Source organism: Sinocyclocheilus grahami, unplaced genomic scaffold (genome assembly GCF_001515645.1).
Source record: "Sinocyclocheilus grahami isolate Dianchi unplaced genomic scaffold, SAMN03320097.WGS_v1.1 scaffold5.1, whole genome shotgun sequence".
In the NCBI taxonomy this organism is placed as follows: Eukaryota; Metazoa; Chordata; class Actinopteri; order Cypriniformes; family Cyprinidae; genus Sinocyclocheilus; species Sinocyclocheilus grahami.
Genome location: NW_015505184.1, coordinates 99888 through 111157, shown reverse-complemented (window position 1 = coordinate 111157; position 11270 = coordinate 99888). Strand labels below are relative to the sequence as shown.

General features: G+C 34.5%; 1 protein-coding gene across 1 annotated transcript; it reads left to right on the top strand.

Moving 5' to 3' along the window:
* On the top strand, positions 1–10028 carry LOC107583589 (hexosaminidase D-like). The gene is made up of 14 exons (XM_016269870.1): positions 1–237; positions 593–738; positions 840–1122; positions 1219–1328; positions 3813–3900; positions 4149–4313; positions 4444–4627; positions 5049–5120; positions 7276–7480; positions 7845–7927; positions 8051–8126; positions 8222–8317; positions 8457–8546; positions 9678–10028. Exons 2-14 carry the CDS (start codon positions 659–661, stop codon positions 9874–9876), a joined length of 1731 nt encoding a protein of 576 aa, XP_016125356.1. The 5' UTR covers positions 1–237; positions 593–658; the 3' UTR covers positions 9877–10028.
* The last annotated feature ends 1242 nt before the right edge of the window (positions 10029–11270 follow it).

The following is an 11270-nucleotide window of genomic DNA, read 5'->3' as shown; positions in this document are numbered from 1 at the left end:
ACGGTGTTTGCTCGGTCAAGTGCAGTGCAGAAACATGTCTGACTCTGCTGACCATCTGTCATCGATAATTATAAATGCAAATAAGCTATTGTAAGTACGTCACGTTAAACAAGTTGAACTTGCCGCGTTATTCACACAAATGCACTTGCATCAATAAACTGCACACGGAAGTAATTCTGAGTCTGCTTATATGCTTCATAAAGTATTTTACCTGAAGGATCAATGGTCTTTAACAAAGTAAGTATGCATTTCGATGTTTTACTAAAGTGATAGCAACCTGCATTCATTTATAAAGCGTAATGGCTTCTATTTGAGTAAGAAAACATTTCTCCTTTAATGCTAAAGAGTCCTAATTGTGAGAAAATATATTAAATGTAAGTTAAATTGTTGATCTACTTTGATTTTTGATGCATTTCCAATTTTTTTTAATAGAACACGTATGCATTTGCATTTGTAAAGTGTATTATTGTTGTTATTATTATTAAATGCATGTGTTTGTAAATTGAGGCTTTTCCATGGTCATTTAAACAGGTAAAGATTTCTGAGTTTTTCATTATGTTTTGTGATTTTCAATGCAAATTTTGTTTTGAAGGTCACCTGAGTTCAACACCTGCCTTCATTTTTATGGTTTATCCCATTCACCTGCAGAAAAGCAAACATGAGCAATCAAAAGTTTATGAGGTTGATCATCGGTTGCTTGGTGATTGTTGCCATAGTGAAATATTTCTTTAGCCCCAGGTGAGGATTGCAGTTCTCGTGGGTCTCCATGTACATGTGCATCAAACCATGCTTCACTTAAACAAGCCTGTAATTGACGTTTATTTACCTTCTATTTATAGCTCAAACAAAGACACAAGTCACAAGACCCACCAAATCATACAATATGGTAAATTCTGGGCTAGCCAGCATATCCCACAGCTGAATTTGGTTCATAGTCAGGAGGATCCTGTCAAAAAAGAACATACAGACAACACAGAGGCTCAGCCAGAGAAAAAAGAGAAGATCCAATCAAACCAAGAGGAGTCAGAACCAGACATTCCTGATGATTCACCCACAGATCCATTAAAAATCGTGCACTTTGATCTGAAAGGTGCCGCACCCAAAGTCAAATACCTTGAACAGGTAGGAAACAATATGTGCAAACAAGGATGTGTTTTAAACGTGTGGTATAATGTATTAATAGCATCCTTTTTAAAGTTTGCCTTTGTTCTTTTGTAGATATTCCCTCTACTGTCATCTCTGGGTGCTAATGGGATATTGCTGGAATATGAGGATATGTTTCCTTATGAGGGGGAACTCAGCATTCTCAAATCAAGTTTTGCATACAGGTGAGTGACTGATTCTGAGCGTCTGATTAACTAAACTTGACTTAATTTGGCTCGGTTCACCCAAAAATGAAAATTCTAGCATTTACTCTGCCTCATGTCATTCTAAACCTGTATGCTGTTATTTTTGTGGAGCGCAAAAGGTGATATTTTGAAGAATATTTGCTCTATGCAGCACTTTTCCATAAAATGACAGTGAGTAATAATCACCAATATATTTATAATTTTCTATATTTCTGCAGAAATATGACCCAAAACATCATTTTCACACAAGTCCTGAAAGTTGACAAAGAGAAGCCAATAAAACAAATGAGACAAAAATATATGCTTTGTCATTTATTTATTGAGAAAAATTATCATGTTACATATCTGTGAGTAGCAAAAGTATGTGAATCTTTGCTTTCAGTGTCTGGTGTGACCCCCTTTTGCAGCAATAACTGCAGGTAACGTTTCTTGTAACTGCCGATCAGTCCTGCACAACGGCTTGTAGGAATTTTAGCCCATTCCTCAGTACAGAACGCATCAACTCTGTGATGTTAGTGGGTTTCCTCCTATCAACTGCTTGCTTCAGGTCCTTCCACAACATTTCAATTAGATTAAGGTCCGGACTTTGTCTTGGCCATTCCAAAACATTAACTTTGTCCTTCTTTAACCATTCATTGGTATAATGATTTGTGTGCTTGGGGTCGTCGTCTTGCTGCATGAGCCACTGGCATTTTCCTGTAGAATTTGCTGATATAATTCAGAATTCATCGTTCGAAACAGACCCAAACCATGATACTACCACCACCATGTTTCACAGATGGGAAAAGGTTCTTATGCTGGAATGCAGTGCTTTCTATTCTACATATATAACGCTTCTCATTTAAACCAAGATGTTGTATTTTGGTCTCATCCATCCACAAAACATTTCTCCAGTAGCCCTCTGGCGTGTCCACATGATCTTTGCAAACTGCAGACGGGCAGCAATGTTCTTTTTGGAGAGCAGTGGCTTTCTCCTTGCATCTCTGCCATGGACACCATGGTTGTTCAGTGTTCTCCTGATGGTGGACTCATGAACATTAACATCAATGTGAGTAAGACCTTTAGTTGCTTAGAAGTTACTCTGGGTTCCTTTGCAACCTCACAGACGATTACATGTCTTGCTTTTAGAGTGATCTTTGTGGGCGGACCACTCTTGGGGAGGGTAGTAGTGGTCTTGAATTTCCTCCATTTGTACACAATTTATCTGACTGTGGATTTGCGGAGTTCAAACTCTTTAGATATGGGTTTGTAACCTTTTCTAGCCTGATGAGCAACAACAACTCTTTTTCTGAGGTCGTCAGAGATCTCCTTTGTTTGTGCCATGATTTACTTCCACAAACATGACCAGAATGATAGATCCCTTTTCTTTAAATAATACAGTGCAGGCAATGACACTTGATAGTCATCTCATTGATTCAAAACACCTCTGAACAGATGGACTCTAATTTTGCCTTCAAATTAACAGTTAATCCTAGAGATTCACATACTTTTGCCACTCACAGATGTGTAACACTGGATCATTTTTCTCAATAAATAAATGACAAAGCTTATATTTTTGCCTCATTTGTTTGATTGGGTTCTCTTTATCTACTTTCATGACTTGTGCGAATATATATATATATATATATATATATATATATATATATATATATATATATTAGTAAATGGTATATGTTTTTAAATCTTCTCTTAAAACTTACTTTTCAGAGTAGCTTTTATGTGATTATTATGTAATTGTTTTTATTTTATGTTATGTAATTCTTAAATTATGTTGCATGTTTTCATTTAGATTTATTTGTATTTCAATGTATTTTTGCTTTTTTTAGTAAAGCACTTTTAGATGCAACTTTTAAAGGCGTTATAAAAATAAAGTTTATTATTATTATAATTATTCTCGAATTTCTCGAATATTTTACGTTTATTAACATTTTGAGTTTAAATTTTAATTTGATCGATTTTGTCATTTTGTTTATGTTAAATAATTGTATTTAGCTTTAATTAATGTTTTATTTTTAGTAATTTTAGTACTTCCGCTAAATGTTGCTGAGACAGCATTTCCAATTTTCATTGAAGTTTTTTTTTTAAGTTTAAGTTTTTCATCTACTATTTACATTTGATTTTATTTCAGTTTTATTTTAATTACTGAAGAACATTACCACATATGTCAAGCTTCAAAAAGGAGCAAAAAAACATAATAAAAATGCCATAGAACCGCGTTTACATGATACACATTTTACAATATATTCCAAGTCTACTGAAGCCAAATACAGTAACTTTGCATGACGAACAGATTGACATTGTGAGTCACTGTTACATTATTCACTGAATCTTCCATTCCACCAAAGCTAAAAAAATTCATTTTTAGTTGAACTATTGCAATAATATATTCAGAGATCATAAGCAGATGATGTGTTTCTCTTTAGACATATTTTAACTTGCTTATCTTTATTGTCTCTGGTTAAGTCCGGAAGATATAGAGGAAATTAAGTCTCTGGCCAAACGGCACAAGCTTGAACTGATTCCTCTGGTGCAGGTGTTCGGACACATGGAGGCAAGTTCAGAAGCAGCTAACTCTCACAAAAACTGTAGATATCTCAAACATGTGCTCACTATATACTTCAGTAAAGCATTAAAGGAACATTTAAATTTTTTAACATGCACATCTAAGTCAACCATTCACTAAGGCTGTGTTGATGTAGAGGCAAAAATCATTCAAATGCTGTAGATGCACTGTGATTTGACTTCATTAGCATACTGTACACTTGTACACTAGTACCAGTCTTTCTGTTCGCATTTCAGTTTGTCTTAAAACACGAGAAGTATCTCAAATTGAGAGAAGTGGAAACATTTCCCAATAGCCTAAACTCTCTGACCCAAGGAGGCATGGATCTTGTTCAAGACATGCTAACGCAGGTTATGAAGAAGCACCCAGAAGCAAAGTGGTTCCACATCGGTGCTGATGAGGTCAGTGGAAAATAGCTGTATTTCATGGAAAAAAGAAAAGAACAAAGACACAATAAGATTGTTTTCATTTTTGAGTGACCTATTCCTTTCAAATGCAAGCTCATATCTGCTGTGGATAAAATACATTCAGGTACATGGCCTGGGCGAAAGCGAAGATTCGAAGCGCTGGTTGGAAGCCAACAATGGAGACATGGGAAAGCTTTTCCTCAATCATGTGACCGCAGTTGGGAGATTTATGACCAAACTGAAGCGAGGAATCAAGCTGATCTTGTGGGATGACATGCTTAGGAAAGTTAGCTCCGACACCATCAAAGGTATAATGAGAGAGTCTGCAAGCCAGTAAGTTCATATTTTGCCATTATCAAATAGCAGGTGTCACCAGTAAGACTCACTTTTACTATAATGTACAGTATTTGCATATTATGATAGTACAAAGGACTTCTAATAGTAATTTTTAGACTTAACAGTGACATCCAATGATGTGGTTGATGGTGACCGATGCCATTATACTGTCGATGTCCTGTTCACAGGTGTATTTGTGACCTTGTGAAATGATTTATTCTTTAAAGTATGAAAATAGGCGGGATACTAATATAAAATGAGAGGTATATTAATATGGCAGGATGAGACTTTTACAATGGAAAATGTTGCTTGATGCACCTTTTAAGCTTTCAAAAAACAATGTTAATAACACAGTAGTGCTTTTTGGTCCTGATGTGGGTGTTTACTTTTTAGAATCGGGTTTGCAAGACCTTGCATTGCCAATGATATGGAAGTACATCCCAAACATGGATGTGAAAGAGATTGGTAAGGCCCTGTTCTGGCTCTTACAGTATATGAACATATTGATTCATCTGTGCACATTATTCAGAGGGAAAAAGTTTTCTCTTTGTAATCTTGAAAATGAAAATATTCAAAAATGATCTCTAAAACTATTTGAAATAAATGTTTTTTAAATGCATTTGACTTTTAATTAATTATTAGTATTTTAAAAATATCACTACTTATTGATATGTATATATCAATATGACCGATTATATGTACACTTATGTACACCGTAAGGTGGACACTACGGTTCGAAAGTTTGGGGTTTAGTAAGTTTTTATTTTTATTTATTTCTTTTTTATTTGAAATAAATTCATACTTTTATTCAGCAGGGATCCATTAAATGAATTAATAGTGACAGGAAACACATTTACAATGTTAAAAGGCAATAAATGATGTTCTTTTGAACTTTCTATTAATCAAAGAATCCTGAAAAAAATTTATCTTAAATAAAATTATATATATTAGTGCTGGGCGGTATACCGGTTCATACCGAATACCGGTGTTTATTTTTGTTATGATATGAATTTTTTAAATACCGCAATATGTCACTTAAACAACGTTCGGAACGCGACACTGTTTGAAAGGGGTCCCTTTTCACTGTTGCACTGTGTTGAGGGGAACAGCTGTATGTGTTACTAAGAGTGAAAGATCCGAAACTGAAGCTGTAGAACTAATAGAACGTGATGACAGAAGAACTCATCCACAATATCCACATTGACTGACCTCCACAAATATCCACCGCCCCCTGCCATCAGCTCCCATGTCTCACACACACACACACACACACGAGCGCGACTTTAGCACTAGATTTAGCAACTTTCAGACCCTTTTAGCGGCTTTTTTCCATAGAATATTCATACTAACAAACCTAGCGACTTTTTTGGATAAACCTTAGTTATGGTTCAGTTGGAAGATTTCGCCAGTGCTGTCCCGCGAACGCGAGGTCTGACTTTCCCAGAGAAGTGTCACCTCTCGACGTCTGTTCTGTGCAGTGAGCGGCAGAGAAGCAGCGCATTCAGTTGGCCGCACTGCAGCCGATTCGTCAATAAATGAATACAAAACAGCGTTTCCTAGCACCTGTCTCTTACTGATTGTTTGGAATTATAAATATGAGCATAGTTCGTCTGTTAATATCACATGCACTTTTTTTTTTTGTTTGTTACTCAGGCGGTGCGCTGCATGAGACAAAAATCAAGCGTAGCGTTAGTTCTGGCAGTCAAGGTTAGTCAAGCTCGCATCAGCTGACTCTCAGCTGATCCCCATCTACCTATGGGAATACGACACCTATCTAAGCATTCATATATAAGGTCCCGCAGTAGTATCAGCAGTTTTCGCATTGCTCAATAGCTACCAATTACCCTCTTCCATCCCCAGCTCCTCCTCTGTCAGTCGGGATTCGGCCTTCTGATTCTCCTTGAATCAGACTAATTCTAAAATGTGTACATTTATGTTAGTTCTGTTCTGTTTACCCTGGGGGGTTATTGCTGCTCTCCCTGCTATCATCCATGCTAGGCTACATGGATGCGCAGGGAGTTCTTGCCCAGAACAGAACCATACCGCCAATCCAAACTGTATGTTAATTGTCAATCATCTTTGACGATAGTGGTCCTGACAGAAAATTAATATATCCAAAACAACCGCATAGCCGCTCTTTAGTGTAGATGCATGTTGATTTTTATCATAATGTTGATTATAAATGAGAGTGACTCCTGGTTAACATGTATTAAAATGGGTCGTGTTTAGTCACTAAATTTAGGTATTTTTTTTGACAATATTCACTCATCATGACCGTAAAATAGGGCATTCTAAGTCAATATACTGCAGTATTTCCTCTCTCAATCAGTAGAAAATATGGTTAACACCATGCATGAAAAAAAATACCGTCATGTACCGTGAAACCGGTACAATTTTGAAAAATACCATGATATAAATTTTTGGTCATACCGCCCAGCACTAATATATATATATATAGCAGTTATTTTAAATGGTAATAAAATTTAAATGTATAATATTTTATAGTTTTTACTATATTTTAGAGTCACTTCTTTCAAAAACATTTAAAAAAATCAACCCCAACTTTTGAATGATAGTGTGTCAAACCAAATCTAATTTCATATTTACTCTTTGTTTGTAGGTAGCTATATATATAAGTATGAGCAGGCTGGATTTAAGGGTGTGTGGTTTGCTAGCGCTTTTAAAGGAGCCTCTGGAATTGACCAGAAATGGACTCCAATCAATCACCACTTAAAAAACCACCTACAGTGGCAGAAAGTCATTACATCCATGCCGCAGTACAAGTCTGTGAGATTCCGAGGCATTGCTCTGACTGGCTGGCAGAGGTAAGCCTGCGGTTTTACTGAACAGTTTCTTCAAATATTTTGTGCCATCAAACATGCAGTGCCCTGATACCAACTGTAAAGGTTTTAGGAACATCCAAACCTAAAGCATTACTGTGTTTGCAATTTATACGAGGATTTATGAGGATACATACATACAAACATACAGTGGTGTGAAAAAGTGTTGGCCCCCTTCCTGATTTCTTATTTTTTTGCATGTTTGACACACTTTAATGTTTCAGATCATCAAACAAATTTAAATATTACACAAAGATAATGCAAGTAAATATATATGACAACATACCACTATTATTAAAACATATTTCTCTAGTAATAATTGAAGTTTATGAAAAACTGTGTGTTGAAGGTATGAGCATCACACTGTGCTGTGTGAGCTTCTCCCAGTGGCCATCCCTTCTCTGGCTGTCTGTCTTCAGACGCTGAAATACGGTGAGTGTTATTTTCTGGAGGGGTTCTGGAGTATGTGACTTGCTGTTTTATAAATGAGTAGAATAAAATCATATGTGATCTATTGCAAAGGTATCATGCTGTCATGTGTTTTGTTTGCTTTAGGTTCATTTGATGCCAAGGCACAAAGTGAGGTACAGCGCTTCCTTGGGTGTCAGATTGAGCTGAGCAAAAATGAGTGGTAGGAAGTTGTTTATATACTGTAGATGATTATGTAGATATGTTTGAATAGATTGTGATGTTTGTAAATGATGTTCTCTTGACTGTTGACTGCAGTAAGGGTGCATCCTTTCCTGGCTCAGATGTTTATGAAATGGTGCAGAAGATCAACAACAACCTTGAGAGTTCATTTAAAAAGATCATGCAAAGCTAGTGAGTGATTCTGTTTCCGAATGACCTTACATATAAACACGAGCTCAAATGACATTCACACAGAGCATAAGCCAGTACTTTTTTCTCTTTTAGTGCAACTAAATTCTTTGTCTTGAACATTTTGTTGCTTGTTTTGCAGCCATGTCAGGGCATCATTCAGCAAATATCATCGCAAACACAACTTTGCAAACCCTCGAAATCTTGCATTTTTCAAAGATGAACTGAAAAAGTAAGTTTTTTTTAGCACTCTTATATCAATTAACATTTATTAGCAAACATATTGTCTTTTTATATTTCTCATAAAACATTTTGGTTATTATTTGGATACAGGGTTCCCGCAGTCATAGTGAGCCATAGTAAATTGTTTTGAAATGGTTCTTTTCAATGAATTTGTCAGAAAATGTTCATAAATAATGTCTAAAATATTCATTAATGTATTAGTCTGTATCAGAATTTACAAAGATTTCATGGAAATGTATTGGTCAAAATTATTGTTAACTAAAACTATAACCATTAACAAAAACTATTTTGTTACTTGAAATAAAATGTTAACTGAAATAAAATAAAATATATAAAAAAGCTTCACATATTCATTTTGTTGCCAAGGCAACATTTCTCATTTTGTTTAATTTAAATTCAAGTACTACTTCAATTAAGTTGAAGTACTAAAACGTGAAAAATAATACATATTTAGGTTATTATTTGGATACAGGGTTCCCGCAGTCATAGTGAGCCATAGTAAATTGTTTTGAAATGGTTCTTTTCAATGAATTTGTCAGAAAATGTTCATAAATAATGTCTAAAATATTCATTAATGTATTAGTCTGTATCAGAATTTACAAAGATTTCATGGAAATGTATTGGTCAAAATTATTGTTAACTAAAACTATAACCATTAACAAAAACTATTTTGTTACTTGAAATAAAATGTTAACTGAAATAAAATAAAATATATAAAAAAGCTTCACATATTAATTTTGTTGCCAAGGCAACATTTCTCATTTTGTTTAATTTAAATTCAAGTACTACTTCAATTAAGTTGAAGTACTAAAACGTGAAAAATAATACATATTTAAACGTGAAAAATAATACATATTTAAAAAAAAACAAATCTAATAAAAATGACAAAAACATTCCTAAAACTTTGACTGAAATTAAAAACTACTCCAAAATATTCATTAAAACTATAATAGTATATTAATGATGCTTAAATAACACTGGTGCGAACACTGTATGTTTGCAAGTGTAGGAGATTATTTTACACTAGAAATTCTGGATAAGCTTGTTTATGCTGTGAGGTTCATAAATGGGAATATACTGTATAGCATCTTAAATATTTTGCCTTTTCCCCTCTTGTCAGATTGATGGATGAATGGGATTCCTTTTTGTTGACTTTCCGGCAAAGTATGGAGGCAATCTTCTACCCAGACACTTTAGAGGAGTGGTTGGAAGAGAATGTCAACGAACACATAGAAAGACTTCATGAAATGGTGGTTGATGTAGAACGAATCATTAAACTCAACGGACAGCCAAAGGGTGATCCTTCGAAAAAGAGGTGAAACAGACAAGTGGACCAACAGGAAGGACATTCCTAAATGTGGCATTCAAGCTACTGTGTTTTTCCCACCTCAGGGATTTGCCTTATTTTCTGAAAGTTTTACTGGAAGTGATGACAACATTATTAAAAGTTGCATAGAAGTTCTCTTATTACACTGTGTATGCACTTCTTGAAGAAGTGGACTTACTACACTGTGCATTTATTTCATCTGTATTTGAGTTATTATCTCATCTATTTTGAGTAAATTATTTGCCTTTGCAGTTACATTGGTACAGCTAATGTTTTTTTTTTTTAGAACCGACTTGACTGGAGAAACTGAGCGTGCCTTTTTTTTTTAAAACAATACAAACATTAAAACATTAAGGCAGTACAATTAAAATCATAAATAAATGCAAGATAAAAAAACAAAACAAGAATATACACCCAGAACTGTTGCCAGGGTAACAACAACAAAAAACAAGGTAATAAAATTGCATCTTAAGAAGATACAAAGGACGAATATAAAGAGACTGTTTTGTGGAACTTTGGATAGTTTCCACATACTTATCTAAGTCCACTTTGAATAAGGAGAAGAGAGGATTAGAGCCAGTAAACTTTTGTTTAGGAATGTCAAATTTATTTAATAGGAAACATAAATTAATTATGTAATATTTTCCGGTATTCTCTTTTGAATAGTCAAACAATCCAAAGAAAGCATAGATTTGCCTTATTTTCTGAAAGTTTTACTGGAAGTGATGACAACATTATTAAAAGTTGCATAGAAGTTCTCTTATTACACTGTGTATGCACTTCTTGAAGAAGTGGACTTACTACACTGTGCATTTATTTCATCTGTATTTGAGTTATTATCTCATCTATTTTGAGTAAATTATTTGCCTTTGCAGTTACATTGGTACAGCTAATGTTTTTTTTTTTTAGAACCGACTTGACTGGAGAAACTGAGCGTGCCTTTTTTTTTTTTTAAACAATACAAACATTAAAACATTTAAAAATGTTTTGTGTAGGAGCATTGCCAAAATAAATGAATGAAGTCTTCTTCAGAAGAATGACAAAAACAGCAACTCACTTCAATGTCTGACTTATATTTCCCAAGAAATGCTTTAGCTGGGTGACATTTGTAAATCAACTTAAATGTTATTTATTTTACTTTATTAGTAAGCAGATATCTATGAGGCAAGGTCCATACTTTCTCCCAAGGTATATTGCATCACAATGCTATTCCAATAAGGTATTATGTAAGGAATTGTTGTTATCTCTCTCTGTAAAAGAGCTCTAATTTTATAGTGATTTTTTGTTGATCTGCAGAAAAGCAAACACTTCCGATCATTGTGTCAGTTAAATTCAGAGTGTAAGTACAAGGCCATGCAACAGAAAAGACACACCAGAGGGAATGGC

Bases quoted from the DNA above. Each gene is read 5' to 3' on its own strand.
- LOC107583589 (XM_016269870.1), top strand. From the start codon at position 659: ATGAGCAATCAAAAGTTTATGAGGTTGATCATCGGTTGCTTGGTGATT. The intron at 1,123-1,218 runs GTAGGAAACAAT...GTTCTTTTGTAG, and splicing joins AAGTCAAATACCTTGAACAG to ATATTCCCTCTACTGTCATC. The intron at 8,318-8,456 runs GTGAGTGATTCT...CTTGTTTTGCAG, and splicing joins AAAAAGATCATGCAAAGCTA to CCATGTCAGGGCATCATTCA.